This window comes from Neolamprologus multifasciatus, unplaced genomic scaffold (assembly GCF_963576455.1).
Source record: "Neolamprologus multifasciatus unplaced genomic scaffold, fNeoMul1.2 chr03_unloc_2, whole genome shotgun sequence".
Classification (NCBI taxonomy): Eukaryota; Metazoa; Chordata; class Actinopteri; order Cichliformes; family Cichlidae; genus Neolamprologus; species Neolamprologus multifasciatus.
In genome coordinates, this window is record NW_028181972.1 from 343,422 (window position 1) to 361,462 (window position 18,041).

The following is an 18,041-nucleotide window of genomic DNA, read 5'->3' on the forward strand; positions in this document are numbered from 1 at the left end:
AGCAGCTTTCACAGGTCACAAACCTCAAAGTGCTTTACAATAGAAACAGGCAATAAAAACACAGAAGATAAAAACATTAAACAGCAAACACTGAACATCATACAGCCTAAACTAGTTAAAGGCCACTCTGAATACTAGAGTCTGAATAAATGAGTTAGTGGGACCAGTAACAGCCTTTAACTGGAAGATCTCAGATGTGAGGAGAGCTGTAGGATTGTAGAAAGTCAGAAATATAGACTGGGACTTAAAGTAAGGACTAAATCTTTAAATAAAGCCTAAAATGAACAATTATGACAGAATTAACCAATAAGAATCCACTAAATGGGAAAAAAGTCAGTTTAATTTCTGTAATAGTTTTATGATAATTTAATGAGCAGAGAGTTATTGATCAATATGTCAGCTACTTTGGTGCTAATGCACTGCCCGGCACATGGAGCCCAATTGGCATTTGCAATAGAATACCAGAATTGATTGACCATTGTCAGTTAACAAATGTCAGCGTCATCCATTTGTTGACTCTCAGTAAAAGAACAGGATTAAATGCTAAATCTAATAACTCTTTAGTGCACCCTCATTGCAACTTAACAACAGTGTTTGTTTAATGTTTATCTGTCATTTTTCAGACTGAGTCACTGTAAGCTCTCAGAGAGAGGCTATGAAGCGCTGTCCTCAGCTCTCAGCTCCCAGTCCTCTAGTCTGAGACAGCTGGACCTGAGTAACTCTGACCTGCAGGATTCAGGAGTGAAGCTTCTGTCTGAAGGACTGAAGAGTCCACACTGTAAAATGGAAACTCTCAGGTCAGGATTTAAAATTTTCCATTGATGATCACGTTAAACCTGATTTCTACTACTGCATAAACAGTAAATTGATTTTTAAAAAAGTCTTAATGTAGAAATTTTTGTCTGGGGTTTTTAGTGATATTTGTTCACTTTCTGTCTTTCATTTGCAATGAAATGTCCCATCTGCTCCTCTGAGTCTAAATTCTTTATTTTAGTAGTGCTTCATCCACCAAACCTTCTAGTTCGATTCCTGTATTCTGAAGGTTTTTACAGAGCTGTTTGTTCAGATATCAGAATTTGATTTTCAGAAACATTTAGTAATAAAAATATGATCAATTGATTATTTCTGACTGAAAAGATGAAATATATATTTGGTCATAGTGATATGACTCATTGCCTCACTTAAACATAAAATGTAAACAAAAATTCAAAACAATAGATTAATACAAAACAGAATTTGACTGTTGAGCTTAAAGTGAGCTTGAATGTTATTCATTTCCTGTTTTATTTTGGTAGTTATCGTCTCTGGTTTTTACTTTTCCTTCCTCCCCCGACATTGTTTACATTAGTTTCAGCTGTAGAAGGTTTTATTGACTGTTTGATTTGTCACTTTTTTTAACTATAATTGTTGACTTATAAACTATTGCTAAAATGTATTTTCATTAAAATACCAAATAATTTATTACTTTATCATCTAATTAGATTATAATTCTGTAAATAAGAGTGATAGTGTGGCCTGTGTGGGTTGTCTTCAGGTTCTCTGCTTCCTCCCACAGTCCAAAAACATGCATGCAAGGTTAACTGGAGATGTGTGATTGTGAGCATAAATGTTTGTCTGTCTCTGTCTAGCTCTGTTTCTACCTGGCTACATCACCGTGGTTACTGATGCTGAACCAATAACCTGGTCTGGATCAGGTTATGTTCAGAGTTTTTGTTTAAAATCAGCTGAAGTGCCTCATTTTCACAGATTCTTTCATTTACAGAAAGCTTTAAGTGAGATATAGATTCAGTCATATGTTACTAATATTACTTTTAACCCGAGTAGCGAAAGTCCGCGGTGATCTGAAAATGAATTGCTGGGAGTTGTGCCGTTCTCTGCGGCTTCAGTGACCCTCGAGCTCTCGACTAGCTATCGAGCTGGTGGGTAACAGACGTCTCCAAAAACGTCGAAGCTCTTTTGCAAATATGCGATATCTTGATAAACCGAGCATATATTTGAAGTTTACACAGCTAGTTTATCGCCTGAAAATATGTTAAAAGTTTATTTTGTGACCCAGGAAGATTAATAAGAGTAATTTTAAAACTTAGTAGCGGTCGCCTTTACCGGAAACTGGAGTTTGGCTGGGCCGCACTATGAATTCTGGGATATGGTGGGCCACGAAGGACACACCCGACCCATCCTTCAAATTCGGGGAAAAGGAGGACGCATTTGTCGGCTGCATTCGGAGGAATTTGGACAGCCTTCGGTGCGTCGCTGTGACGTTATCGGTCTACAGATGTGTCCTCAGGAGGATGCAGCCCATGAATTTGGACACACCGAGCCTGCGTGCTGGTAGTACCTTAGCCACAGCTCGGGTGTGGAGGAGAAGCTGAAAAAGAAGGTTTTCTAGTTTGTAAGGAGGAAAAAACTGAGAGGACTAAGTTAAAGAGAGGCTGGAGAGTAACACAGAGCAGCAATGAATGCTGCTCACACAGTTTAGACAGTTTAGCATCAAATGTTCGAGTGAGTTAGCTCCCAGCTAACTAGCAGAGCAGCTAACTAGCAGAGCAGCTAACTAGCAAACCAGCTAACTGCACCCCCAACAGCTGCTCTGTGTTACATGATGATGCTGCCATCCACCCACTGCTCCTAGCAGTGTTGCCAACTCCTCAGTAAGGAAAATTGCTATTGGCTGTCCTAAAAGTCGCTGGAAGTCGCTAAATGATGTATCGCCTAATTTGGATAAATGGTCATGCTAATGTAATTGTAACGTACGTCGTAGGAGAGAAAAATAACATCGTGGAAGCGACATAACGTGAGTAAAAAACGTCCTGGAATGCATTTAAATAAATAAATCATAGTTCTGTCTGTAACTATTACAACACTCTCACCACATTTGTTCACAATTCTCTCAACAAATGTGTTTTTCCTCGTTCTTTGTTATCCAGCTGAGACTTTGGGTATAAATGTGTCATAAACAGGAGAAAGCAGTGCAGGTTCAATGTAATCAAACCTCAGACTGAGTTCAAAATCATCACCTGTCCCAGATACCACATCAGCACCAGAACCATGATGTGTTTACTCACATTTAAAAAGGTGGAGGTCAGTGTGAATGGACTGTTGTCATTGGTCTGAATGTGCCTCTATAAACATGTGCTCTTCATTATTGATGTTTTCCTAATGAACAGAAAATGAGACTTAACAAAATCCTTCTGACTGTTGTTGGAGCAGGTTGGGTCCTGGGTTTGAGTCCCCCACTGTACCACAGGGGCTTCTAGCTTTGTTTCACAGTGTATAGAACAACAAATAAAACCAAATCACAAAAAGCTTCAAGTCAAAAACGCATCAAACTTTGAGGGTTTAACCAAGGATGAGGAAGTAGACTCAGCCCCAAACATCTGGATATATGGATGGTTACCACAGCAACCACAGCAGTGTGCTCTCAGTATATTTAGTTGTATAAAGGTGTTTGTGGTGTGTTGCAGCTGAAACAGCCTCATGTATGTTGACACAGGGAGAAAATAGTGTGAGAACACTGTTCACAGCAGTCACAGCTCGCTGCCTTCAACAGTCTCTTCCTTCCTTGTTTGGATGTCACTGATATCATCTTCTGCTCTCACACTGACCACCTGTTGAAGCTAACATGCTAACATGGAAGCCGCAGGTATGCCACCTGTGGCATCTGAGGTCACGTGATCTGAGTGTTTGAACCACACGTTGGAGCAGCGTTTCCAAACATCTGCACTTCAGAAGCTCCAAAGTGTGGAAACGTCACTGTGGAGCGTCTCATCCCTATCTAAGAGATTTTCTTGCCTCTGCAAAGTGAAGCTTGCAAACAGCACCATAGTTTGTCAATCCCAACCAATCAGAGCGCTCCTTATGTCACGTCACATGACTCGTGTGTTTTCCTCTTTGATTAGCACCCAAAGAACTAAAGAAAGGCTGAAAGGACGTTCAGCCAATCAAATCCCTCCTAGGAACAGGAGGTCTAGAGAGGAAATGGAGCAGAGAAGGAGAATCACCAGTTTAAATGTCTGAGTTTTAAACTGGTGACCCTCTAAAGAGGCTTTTATTGACTCTGTTTTCTTTACAGCTTTTTTCACCATTTAAACTGTTTAATATCAGATTTAGAAATAACTTTTGGACAGTTTTTCTACATTTGCACTAAAATGTGACATAAGTAATGACTTTCTGACTTTACGTTTGACTAATCTAACGTCTCAGCCTGGTTATGTTGGACTTGGTGTGGAAGCAGCTCCCAGTTTGAGTTCAGGAGACAGACACCCTCTCTACTTTGAAGATCAGCTGCAAACTTTCCTTTTTGATAAAGCTTATAGTTCGAGCTGGATCAGGTGAACCATCCCTTAATTATGCTGCTATAGGCTCAGGCTGTTGGTGGACTTCCCATGATGCTCTGCTTTCTTCTCCACTCCCCTCTTTTCACTCCTGATGCTTTTATATGTCACTACTGCATGTCTTTTGTCTTCTCTCTCCTTAGTTTGTGTTTTGTTCTTGTCTCTCTGAGCTCATCTCTTCTCTTTCCCCTCACCCTGCAACCAGTCATGGTAGATGCTCCTCCTGGAGCCTGTTTTCACTGGGAGGATCTTTGTGTCAAAGGGAGTTCTTCTTCCCACCATCACCAAGTGCTGCTCACAGTGGATTGTGTCGCGAAATCGATCAATGTAGAGCAGTGAGACAAACCACGGAGGCCCCAGAGAAGTGCAATCAAACGATGAGTTTATTAACACACAGGAGAAAACATCAGCCTATGTCTTCTGACAAAAATACATGTTGTGGACACTTACAAAGCAGTGGGGTATACGCCCCTCCATGGCGTCAATAAAAATAGTCAGATTAAAATAGGTTCCAGACATTAGTCACAGTTAATGGTACATCTTGTACATCTTTAATGGCTATAAACAGACATAGAACTTCTCTTTTCTATAACACCTTCCATACAAGGTAATAAACTTCAAGCCCACAGGGTCTCTGCAGCTAATTATTGACTCTGGTCATCTGTTGCCAAGTAGAGTAATATATAGTGAGACACCAAATGAGTTAAGGCCTCAGGCCTGACACATTCCTAGATTATGTGTTATATGTATTGTAAGCATGCATGCAATCATCCTGTTCTAGTTTCCCTCAGCATGTATCACCTGGACAGTCACGCCAGTGAAGCTTAAGACCCTTAATGAACCGAACATCAACTCGAAATAAGCACAAATATGCAATGTGTATGAAATACTTCTGACCGTACTTGTAATATAAGCTAACATAATAGAAGGATCCTCAAATGGACATCTTCAATAGACAACTTTAATGCAATATCAGTACTGTGAGAAATATTAATAGATGGAATAATGCTGTAAAGAATGTTATTAATGCAGTTATAATGATGCAGATTATACGGTAGCAATAAAATAATTTCTGTATCTCCCCAATTGTCTGATGTTTTGGGCTTTCTCTCTAATATTGGAGGCTGTTACCTTACACTGTTAAACAGCTTCAGATGACTGTTGTTGTCTGTTGGGAATTGTCACTTTTAAATAAAGTTACATTGAATGGATGTAAATGGATAGATGTTATTGTGACAAAGAGAAAACGATTGTTGACAGATAGATTGTTGTTTTGTGTGTCTGCAGTCTGTCAGGCTGTCTGATCACAGAGGAAGGCTGTACTTCTCTGGCCTCAGCTCTGAGTTCCAACCCCTCCCATCTGAGAGAGCTGGACCTGAGCTACAATCATCCAGGTGACTCAGGAATGAAGCTGCTGTCGGCTGGACTGAAGGATCCAGGCTGGAGACTGGACACTCTCAGGTATGGAGAGAATGTCTGATAGAGGAGGAAGAGCTGGAAACATTTCCTGTGTCCTTCACTCACTTCCTGTTTGTTTCCTGCAGATGGCACATGAACAATTACACATGCAGGAATATTTTCAGGGACAGACACACTAGTCTAGCTGGATAGTACATGGCTATTTATGTAGGGGTCTCCAAGGAGTCTGTTTGCAGGAACATTAATTATAACTGATAAGTCATGTTGAGATTTTCATTAAAAGTAGACCTACAGTTAGGTCCATAAATATTTGGACAGAGACAACATTTTGTAACTTTAGACTTTATTAGGTCACAGGTGTACCTGAGATAGTGGGCACTGTGTACCTAATAAAGTGTCAGCCATGTGTATGTTTCCCATGCTGTATGTCCACAGTCTCAGTGACACTGACAGAAAGATGAAACAAGGCTGTGAATCATTTCAGTCTGTGTGTTTGACAGAGGCAGATAGTAGCAGCTAACATTCGGAAGCTTAAATAATGACAAGCTCTACATTCACGGCTGAATTCACAATAATTTGTTCTCAAGTGCACATTTAGCAGCTAATGCTAATACTGTTTTCCCTTGCTTTCTACAACTTCAGCAGCTATTGCTAAGTAGGCCACTTTGCTCTGCTAAGGATTTGTGTGACCATGGTGGAATCTCTGATAAGCTAATGCTGCTAAGCTGATGCTGTTTATGGGCCCTGTTAGAATCAATATTTCATTCTCATTCTGTTGTTTGAGAACAATATTAACGTCTCACATCATTATTACACAAGAGAAAAGGGTATTAGCGTAAGCTACTAATGCTTATTCACCTAAAATTAGCTTTAGCTGCTAATGGGAGCCTAGTAAGCATAAACCCTTCACATCATTATAATGCAAGGAAAAAGAGTCACTCATGGCAGCCTATTTAGCATTAACGTCACATCATTATAACACAAGAGAAAAGGGTATTAGCATTAGCTACTAGTGCTTATTCACCTCAAATTACCTTTAGCTGCTAATGGCAGCCTACTTAGCATTAACTCCTCACTAATATAATGCTAATTTACATGAAATTAGGATTAGCTGCTTATATTGTTATAAGGAAAGAGAAAACGTTATTAGCATTAGCTGCTAATAATTATTCACCCCTAATTAGAATAAGCCGCTAAAAGCAGCCTACTTAGCATTAACTCCTCACTTCGTTGTTACCCAACGGAAAAGAGTATTAGAATTAGCTACTATCATTTTTAATAAGTAAGAGAAAACAGTGTTAGCATTATTGGATAATGCTAACTCACATTAAATTAGCATTAGCTATTTACAACAACGTACTTAGAATTAGCCGCTCACATTGGTCATGTCCAAATTCATGGGCTGCATCCTCCTGAGGGCCCGGCCATAGCGGTCTACCTGGGCCAGGTCCTCAGAAGGTCGGGTAGGCCAGAAGTAAACGGCTGGGGAAATTGGACGGTCTAGCCTTTTGATTAGCGTCATCGCTGTCTCGTGGAGTTTAATAAACTCGGCCGTCTGCTCCTTGCTATCTAAAATATAACAGGACACTGGCGTGAATTCTCGACCGTCTCATACTACTGTTTAATTAGTTTTCTGTGTGACGTTTAGTCAGCTGTGTAAAAACCAAGGAGGAACCCACCCGGGGCATTAATAACGCTTTATTTTATCTAATCTAATCGAATAAGTTTAATCTCAGCCAAACTGATTTACTCACGAACAAACAAAACACTGAAAAAAGCCCAACAATAACATTTTTAGGTTGTCTAAGTGACTTATATATTACGTTTAACCCGAGTAGCAAAAGTTCGCGGTGATCTGAAAATGATGTGCCGGGAGTTGTGCCGTTCTCGGCGGCTTCACTGACCCTCGAGCTCTCGGCTAGCTATCGAGCTGTTGGGTAACAGACGTCTCCGAAAACATCGACGCACTTTTGCAAATATGCAATATCTTGATAAACCGAGCAGATAGTTGATGTTCACACAGATACTTTCTTGCCTGAAAATATGTTAAAAGTTTATTTTGTGACCCAGAAGGATTAGTATGAGTAATTTTAAAACTTAGTAGCTGCCGCCATTGTTGGAAACTGGAGTTTGGCTGGGCCGCACTATGAATTCTGGGATATGGTGGGCCACAAAGGACACACCCGACCCATCCTTCAAATTCGGGGAAAAGGAGTACGCATTTGTCGGCTGCATTCGGAGGAGTCTACGACTTTGGACAGCCTTCGGTGCGTCGCTGTGACATAATCGGTCTACAAATGCGGCCTCAGGAGGATGCAGCCCATGAATTTGGACACGACCATTGTTAAAAAGTAAGGGAAAACAGTATTAGCAGTGTGCATAATGCTAATTCACGTCAACGTAGTATTAGTTAAGCATTAGCTGCTAATAATTATTCACCCCTAATTAGAGTTAGCCCCTAATGGCAGCCTACTTAGCATTAACTCCTGACGTCGTTGTAATGCAGGGGAAAAGAGTTACCATTACCGGATAATGCTAATTCACATCAAATTAGCATTAGTTAATAAGGGTAGACTTCGTATCATTAGCTGCTGTCATTCTTACAAAGCAAACAGTATGAGCACTAATAGCTGCTCACATTGTTAAAGGGGAAGAGAAAACGATATTAGCATTAGCTGGTAATAATTATTAACCCCTAATTAGAATTAGCCACTAATGGCGTATTGTTACAAAGTAAGAAAAAACATTGTTAGCATAAGCGGATAATGCTAATTCACCTCAGATTAGTATTAGCTAATAACGGCACCTGCTTAGCATTAGCTGGTCACATTGTTATAAGGCAAGAAAATATGGTATTAGCATTAGCTGCCAATTTCTATTTACCTAAAATTAGCATTAGTGACTAATGGCAATCTACTTAACATTAACTCCTCACTAATACAATGCTAATTCACATCAAATTAGCATTAGCTGCTAATATCAGCCTACTTAGCACTAGCTGCTCACATTGTTAGAAATCAAGAGAATATGGTATTAGCATTAGTTGCCAATGCTTATTCACCTAAAATTAGTATTAGCCACTAATGGTAGCCTATGTACCATAAACTTCTTATTGCTAAATGAAGTTAATTAATGCTAAATAAGCTTAACTAAAATGAAAGTAATGTTAGCTATAGCTGCTGGTATTGTTAAAGTATAAGATAAAAAATTGCTAGCAGAAGAGGATAATGCTAACACACATAATAATTAGCATTACCTAATAATGGCAGCCTTCTTAGCATTAGCTGCTCATATTGTTATAATGCAAGGGAAAAGAGTTGGCAAAAACATAGTTAGCATTAGTGGCTAATGCTAATTCACCTAAATTAGCATTAGCTAATGATGGCTACATACCTAGCATTAGCTACTGATATTGATATAAAGCAAGAAAATATGCTATTAACATTAGCTTTTAATGCTTTTTCATCTAAAATTAGAATTAGCCACTAATGGCGTCCTATTTAGCGTTAACTCTTCACATTGCAGGGGAAAAGTTAAAATTGAATAAAAAAAGTGCTCACATTAGCTACTCCTATTGTTTAAAAGTAAGAAAAAAACTTCGTTAGCATAAGCGAATAATGCTAATTCACCTCAAATTAGTATTAGCTACTAACGGCAACCTACTTAGTTTTAGCTGGTCACATTTTTATAAACCAAGAAAATATGGTATTAGCATTTGCTGCCAATTCCTATTCACCTAAAATTAGCATTAGCCACTAATGGCAGTCTACTTAGCATTAACTCCTCACTAATGTAATGCTAATTCACATCAAATTAGCTTTAGCTTTAGCATTAGCTTTTAGCATCAGCCTACCTAGCACTAGCTGCTCACATTGTTAAAAGGGAAGAGAAAACGATATTAGCATTAGCTGGTAATAATTATTCACCCCTAATTAGAATTAGCTGCTAATGGCACCATACTTAGCATTAACTCCTCACATCGTTATAATGCAAATGATGCTAACTTGCATTAAATTAGACTGCTGTTATTAGCTAATGCTATTTAGCAGTAGCTGCTCACATTGTTATAAAGCAAAGGAAAACGATATGAGCATTACATTCTAATGCGTATTTGCCTTAAATTAGACGTAGGTACTAATGGCGGCCTACTTAGCATTAGCAGCTCAGATGTTGTAATGCTAGGGAAAAGAGTGTTAGCATTAGCCGTTCACATTGTTATAAAGTTAAGGGAAATAGTGTTAGCATTAGCTACTCACAAAAGTAAGTGTTAGCATTAGTGCATAATGCTAATTCACATCAAATTAGCATTAGTTAATAAGTCTATTTAGCATTAGCAGATAATGTTGACCCTGGCCCAGTGGAAAAGTTAAGAACTAAAGATTTAGGAGTGTTTCTCGATAGCTCTTTCTCATTTGAGAAACAAATGAATTCTGTTATTAAAACCAGCTGTAAGGTTTATATTGTTGATTGTCATTTATGCTTAGAAATATTTACTCATATATGTTTAAAGTTGTATAATCGATTGCATGATGATAGAGGTTTGATCCTTAGTAGTCTGTAAAGACTCTGTGTGCCTTCCAGAGTGCTCTGGCATGCACACACCACTTGGGGCCATGAGAGAGGTCGAACCCTCTGTTACTGATTTATGGTGTAGGACAGGGGTCTCAAACTCAATTTAGCTGGGGGCCGCTGCAGGCAGAGTCTGGGTGAGGCTGGGCCGCATTAGGTTTTCCACAAGAAAGGCATGGTTAAAAAATTCCAATCTTCTCAAATCTCTTTATTTTTATTTTTTAACACAAAATATGAAAACAAATTAATAAATTAACAAATTAAGAATTAATAAGAAAATAAATCAATCTAATACATAAATAAAATAATAATAAGACATTTTTAGTCAGTGAACTTATGTGTTTTTTTTCGGTCTTCTATATCTGCAGTATTTAGATTGAAATGTCTGTATTAACAGTTCTATAACCTTCTTCTGAACATGAATGGAACACTGTAGAAAATGAACTGTTCTTCTGAACATGGCTTCTCTTGCCTACTCCTTGCTGCTAGAGACCTGGCAGCGTTTCCTCTCGCATAGCCGAGCCAGATTTGGCCTGACGGAGGAAGCAGTTGCGACCCTCAGTATGTCTTGAAGATGATCATCCGTAAGTCTGGACCTGTACTTGGACTTATTGAAGTTCAAAGTGGAGAAGAGCTTTTCGCACAAGTATGAGCTACCAAAATGGCACATGGTCCGCTTGAACATTCGGGAAAGCCGAGGGAAACTAGGGCTCAATTCTCTCAAAAATTGTCCAAGCTTGTCTGCTTTTCCACTCACCTCCCTGAACTTTGCTTTGAGTTCAGAGTTGCACTGCAGCTCAATGAGCTCCATTTTCAAGCACAGAAGAGGCATCTTGCACATCAAAGGAGAAGGGGTCCACAAAAATTTGAAAGGTGGCTCTGTGTGTCTTGAAGTCAGCAAATCTGTGATCAAATTCCTCCTGTAGCCTCAAAATGACATCAACATACTTGTCAGCACTGAATGGTGTGCCTGCATCCACGAGTGCCTTGCATGCTGGGAAATGGCAAAGGTTTGTCTGAGAGAGCTGAGCTTTCCAGAGCGCAAGTTTTGTGGAGAATGCTCTCACGTTGTCATAGGCAGCACTGACAAGTTGCCCCTGGCCTTGTAACGTCTTGTTCAGTACATTAAGCTCATGTGTTATATCAACAAGAAAAGCTAAGTCCATGAGCCATTTGGGATCAGTTAGCACAGGAACACTAACTCCATCCTTCTCCATGAAGGCTTCACTTCTGCTCTCAACTCAAAAAGTCTCTTTAATACATTTCCCCTGCTGAGCCAACGTACCTCAGTGAAGTCGAGCACATCCCCATATTCTGACTCCATTTCCTCTAAAAAAGCACAGAACCTTCGGTGCTTTAAGCCCCTGGATCTGATTTGGTTGATGCATTTCACAACAATAGACATCACATTGTCAAACTTCAGGCATTTGCTGCAAAGGACCTGCTGATGGATAATGCAGTGCAGAGCAATGGCCTCCTCCACGCCTTCCTCTTCCAGTTTTTTTTGAAGTGCCACCAGTCCATTTTTCCTCCCTGTCATTGATGGCGCTCCATCTGTTGTTATTCCAACAAACCTCTTCCATGGCAAACCAACATTCTCAATGGCATCACACAGCTTGTAAATATCTGCTGAGCGGTGGTCTGGCCATGCATTGGAATTACTGTGAGCAGCTCCTCCATCACTTCAAAACTGTCATCAACACCACGGACATACATTGGGAGCTGGGCAGTGTCGGTGATGTCTGTGGTCTCATCAAGAGCGACTGAGTATACACTGAAACATTTGGCTTTCTCACACAGTTGGTCATAAATGTCACTTGACAGGTCAGAAATGTGATCTGCTGTGGTGTTGGCAGAAAGGCTGATGTTGCTAAACTGACCTTTCTTTCCCGGACAGACTATATTTGCAGCCTGCAATATGCACTTTTAGACAAATTCACCTTCTGTGAATGGCTTCCCTGCTTTAGCAATCATCTCACTAACCACGTGGCTTCGACTGCTGCATTATTCTCTTTGGTTGCTTTCTTGAAGAAATCTTGCTGCCTCAGTAGATCTGTTTTAAGACTGGCAACCTTCCTACGCATCAATTTGAGAGTTAATATGAGATCTCTCTCTGTGAAAAAATAACTAAAACTCCCACTGACGTGTGTATAAATCTATATACGTATAATTTTCCGCTGGGCAGCAACTTAAAAAAAACAACTTTTTTTGAAGTGTTGTGAACGCAGCGCGCTGGGGCGAATGTCCGCGTTTGCCCAATAGAAAGGAGGAAGCCAGCCAGGCACAGAAAAGAAAGAAACACTCCAGGGCAACGCTGCTGTAACTTTTACTCATTGAGAAATGTTTCCCTGCTTGCATCAAGCCCGGCTGGTGTCCCCTGAGATCCATATCCCACCCTGATTGGTGGGTTAATTCAGCTCCACACACAACACTGTAAAGTGTCATACATTATCAAACTAACATTCAATTTTCATATTAAGGTGGGGGCCAAAAACTATCGTCCTGCAGACCGCAATTGGCCCACGGGCCGCGAGTTTGAGACCCCTGGTGTAGGAGGACACCTACTCTGTGTCTGGTTAAGTATAAGAGCCCTTTGTTAGGGGGACCGCTGGACTCTTAGCACCAGCTTTGGGGTCACAGGGTCACATCTGGAACACACACACACACACACACACACACACACACACACACACACACACACACACACATACCTACACTATGCACGACCCATCACCAGCTTTTTCCAGCTTTTTCCACTGGTTACCAGTACGTGGTAGAATCCACTTCCAGATCTGGTTGTTTGTCTTTAAATCTCTGAATGGATTGGCTCCATCTTATCTCTCTTTAACAAAATAATCCAAGTCGAGCCCTCAGGTCTGCAGATAAGTAGCTTCTGACCACAACTAGACGTAAAAACAGAGGTGAGCTTTATCGATCGCTGCAGCCAAACTCTGGAACAGTCGCCCTTCACATCAGGTCGTCACCAACACTCGACATTTTTAAAACCCGGTTGGAAACACATTTGTACTCTGTAGCTTTCAATTCTGACGAGTCTTTATAGTAATTACTGTGTATGTTTCCTATTTTCTCTCTACTCTGTGCAGCACTTTGGCTCAACCTGTTTTTAAATGTGCTGATAAATAAATGTAGATTTCTTTGAATAAAACAGTGGAGCCGAGCTTTGAGCTCAGTGTGTAACAGTGTGTGTATGAGAGCCATGTAATGTCCATGTGTGCATGCTGACTGTGCTGCTCTGACCCCCCTCCTCCTTTCAGGGTGGAGCCTGCTGGAGTCCGATGGTTGAGACCAGGTCTGAGGAAGTGTAAGTGTGTTTTTAATGGGATTCATGAAAACAAAGCAGCACACATTCAACCATCTTCATCATGTCAGGAGTCATCATCAAAGTGTCAATCAATGAACAGATGATGGATCAATAACTGCAGCTGGATTGTGTTTGTTCTCTCCATCAGATTCCTGTCAACTCACAATCGACACAAACACAGTGAACAAAAGGCTCCAACTGTCTGACAACAACAGGAAGGTGACACATGTGGAGGAGGTTCAGTCATATCCTGATCATCCAGACAGATTTGATGTTCGTCAGCTGCTGTGTAGAAATGGTCTGACTGGTCGCTGTTACTGGGAGGTCGAGTGGAGAGGAAGAGTTTTTATATCAGTGAGTTACAGAAGCATCAGAAGGAAAGGAGACAGTGATGACTGTAGGTTTGGAAACAATGGTCAGTCCTGGAGTCTGAGCTGCTCTGATCATGGTCCTCAGTATGTCAGGCACAATAAGAGAGAAACATCCATCTCCTCCTCCTCCTCCTCCTCCTCTGTCTCTAACAGAGCAGCGGTGTATGTGGACTGTCCTGCTGGCACTCTGTCCTTCTACAGAGTCTCCTCTGACACTCTGATCCACCTCCACACCTTCAACACCACATTCACTCAAACTCTTTATCCTGGGTTTGGGTTCTGGTCTGCTGCTTCCTCAGTGTCCCTGTGCTGAGTGGGGTGTAAAGAGTGTCTCCTGTTACAGAAACACTCTGACTGTTGAACAGATAGTTCAGTCTGTACATGTCTGTCTCTTTCACTCACAAACACGTTTTCAGATTCATGGATTCAATCAGTTGATGTTTGAAACTCTTCTAAATGATTCCTTGTAAACTTCTTCCTCTTCAGTCACAAACAAACAGGAAGTGATGTCACATGTGTTCCTGTCCACACAGCAGAATGAGTCTATTGCTGACAGTGATGTACAAACAGAGTGAGCATTTCTGAGGCCCAAAATAAACTGAGTAGTTCACTGAATGAACAATGGACTGTGAGCTCAGTTCCTTCATCATTAGTATGGATTATATATGTATATGTATTATATTAGTATCATATATATCAGGTGCTGCTGCTGCTGGTTTCAGTCATTGTGCAAATGTGCTGTTTGTAAGGTTGTAAAGCTGCAGTCAGCTGAGACTGAAGAAGTCACCTGATCAGTGAGCAAACGTTTCTGAAAACGTCCAGATGAACAGAATCAACCTTTTGGGATCAGCCAGCAATGCAGCATCATTGTTGTTCAGAGGTTTGCAGGAATGAACTGATGACCAGAAACAGCTGCAAAGTCCAATAAAATACCAGCTGGAGTTCAGCTGCATTTGAAGAAGTCAAAGAAAAGTAAGGATGGCAAAGGGCGATGTTTTCTTCCAAAGAACTGAAAACATGGTCGACGCCTCATTAGAAGAATAATCTGGACATTTGTGAGGAACTCTAACCAAGAAAGCAACACAAGAAAGCAACGTCAAACAGATCCAACAGACAGTTTCCATGACTGGAAGTGTTGAGTGTAAAAATGCTACATTGCATTATTGCATCCTCTCACCACAGGAGGTGCTGTTGGCACCACTGATTGCTGATCAGCTGTTCTCTGATGATCTGATTGATACTGTGAATAACGGGACTCACTGAACTCTGTGACACAGTGAAGATTACAGAGTTTAACTTCAACATCTGACTGACGTCACACAGACAGAAGGATGAACCAGTGAGGCACAGAACACAGTTACTGGAGATACTGGATCAGCTCCATGTGAACCTCTGATGGAGAAGCTGCTGAGCCAGAGAAACATCAGGACATGACAGGCAGCTGCACTTATCTAACAACATGTAGCAGAGCTGATCTATGTTAGAGGATCTATCACAGCAGCTGAAGCCAAAGTCCAACACTGGATAGCAGCTGAGCCTGTGCTGAGTGTAGTGTTACAGGAAAAGGGCAGAAACACTGACACTGGTAGCTCACAGTGATGCTGACTGGGGCACAGAGCTGAATGATGCAGCATCAGGACACTGTTTCAGTCTGACTGACAGAGAAACCTGTAGCTGTATCTACATGTGAGGCAGAGGCTACACAAGCAGCTTTCTATGTTTCACAGTGACTGAGATCTTCAGTGGGGGTGGACATGCTCCTGTACAGACCTCTGAGGAGAACCAAGGTGCAGTCAAAGAGTCCAGTCTGTCCTCACAGATGTGAACATGTGGTTTCATCAGGTCTGCTGTCAGCTAGCAGGCTCACATCAGAATCACTGTTCCTGAAAAACACAGTCTGTGTGACATCATCAGTCAGCTGATCGTCCCAGATCTGAATGGTTTCTGTCTCTACTGAGGAAGTCAGAGAATATCACTGAGGTGTGGATCAGGTCTGAGTGAGCTGTGGAGGGACAGCTTTAAACAGTCCACAGGTCTCACGTCCTGCTCAGTCTGGTAGCAGATACCTCGTATTGTTCCAGATGTGCTGACATCACCAGCAGCAGCAGCACAGCTGTGTGATACCATGAATCTCAGTTATTGATCCAACACACAGTAAATACAAAGATCAGGATTTCTGAGAGTAATCATTATGAGTCTGAACACATGATCACTGAATGTTAGTCTCCACAATAATAAGCTAACACAAGCAAACACAGCTTTCAGCTCTTATTTTGAAACTGGCTTATTTAGAGAGCTGTGATGTGAGCGTGCCTGGCTCTGAGGCACTTGGGTCAGCCTCTGTTGTTTAGAAGTGTTACAGACTGTGAATGACACAGACCTGTCAGTTTCCATGTTTGTCTGTAACACAGCTCAGGGGCTCCATGCTGAACGCATCCATCCAGTGTTATTGATCCAGTACTAATACCAGCACTGGGATCAATACTACAATACACAATCACATGTGTCCACGTGATGCAGTTTGAAGAGCAATAAGATGTCTCTGTATGAGGAGGCGGGGTCACAGGAGGTTCACAGAAACTCTGCAGCAGCATCATCAGCTCACATGGAAACTTTGATGATTCACTTCTGTGGTGTTTTTACAGAAACACGTCACAAAATTAGCTCCACCTGTTTTGTGTGTGAGCTTTGAGTTTCTTGTCTTCATTCTGGATTCTTGTGTTGCTGTTTTTACACACAGCAGACATTTCCTGGTTGCTTCCTTGATGACCACATGAAGCTTTCTGAAGCTTGGATTGAAAACGCTTCATTACTCAAAGCTTTCCAACACAGGCCTCTGTGCTGCCATCTGGTGGACAAACATATGAAGTGCAGCGTGAAGCTACAAATTAAACTGCTTCAGCTACGTTTATATATAACATACTATAACCTATATAACTATATGTATAGTGTATTATGTAGGTTTTAGAGCTGGGGGTAGAATTGCTGATGGCCTGGTTGTTATTTATGTTCCCCATGGTTCACCAGCTCTCACACAACATCAGCACCAATGATCCACGTCCTTATAAACCTCTGAATCAGGTCCTGAAGCTGTGACGTCCTGAGTGAAGACCTCACTGATCACATGACTCTGGTCACCTGACTCAGTGTTTCTGAAGCAGTGTGCTGGGTTTTTAAAAATACGTGGCTGCTGCCTGATGTTGGGCCCACAGAGGAAGACGACTCACTCGCTCTTCTTCACTTCCTCCTTAAACATGTGGAAGGAGAGCAAAGTGCTGCCAGACTCTTATTTCTGACAGGAACAGAAGAAACCACAGCAAACTGTTCCAGTTCTTCATCTTCATCACAATCTATTTATTTCTGATGGTGTCTTCAGTCTGAGGGTTTGAAGTTTCCATGTCTGTGTGATGTGTGGTGTGAAGGCTGCTGGTTAAACTGGGACTCACTGTTTAAAGCACTGAGTGCTCATAGAGAGATGCTCCATGAGTCCCAGTACAGACTACAAACATGGTGGAAACTTAGCTTTGATATTCTTACGGATTCAAATATTGGGAATGGATACAAGAGGAAAACCAAAATAACAACACTGGTCCGGCCGGGTCAAGTCAAACGATGATTTAATGAACACACGCGTGGGAGATGGACACCATACAACAGACAGCATCAGATCTCAAAATGGTGGAGCCTTGATCAAACTCTTATAGCCTCTAGTGGCCCCCACCTAATCATAAAAGCCTAAACATTCTCATTCTTTCTCACACACAGCGCCTAAGCTACGACCTTGGCTCCCTGTTTATCTGCTCCTGATGAAATGGGGCAGTATGCTCTGTTCTCTTCTAATCAGACAAATAAGGCGATGACTTTCTGTGAACAGTATTTCTTATAACTCAGCAGTATAATGCATCATAAAACAATATCATTCATTCACAATAAATCAACAGTCTAATGTAATGCAAATCAGTTTACCAAATGTAATAATTATCACCTTCTTCTAGTTCAGGAGCATAATGCAAACTGAAACTACAT

The 18,041-nt window shown here is 41.1% G+C and overlaps 1 protein-coding gene across 2 annotated transcripts in view; it reads left to right on the top strand.

The window, feature by feature from the left end:
* Positions 1-17,457, top strand: part of LOC146490479 (protein NLRC3-like) — a 124,431-nt gene extending 106,974 nt beyond the window's left edge. For both annotated transcript variants that reach the window (XM_085153181.1, XM_085153182.1), the window contains 4 exons: positions 624-797; positions 5,622-5,795; positions 13,598-13,644; positions 13,793-17,457. In XM_085153181.1, the coding sequence (XP_085009307.1) occupies positions 624-797; positions 5,622-5,795; positions 13,598-13,644; positions 13,793-14,328 (931 nt within the window). In that variant the 3' untranslated portion in view covers positions 14,329-17,457. The remainder of the gene's footprint in view (positions 1-623; positions 798-5,621; positions 5,796-13,597; positions 13,645-13,792) is intronic.
* The last annotated feature ends 584 nt before the right edge of the window (positions 17,458-18,041 follow it).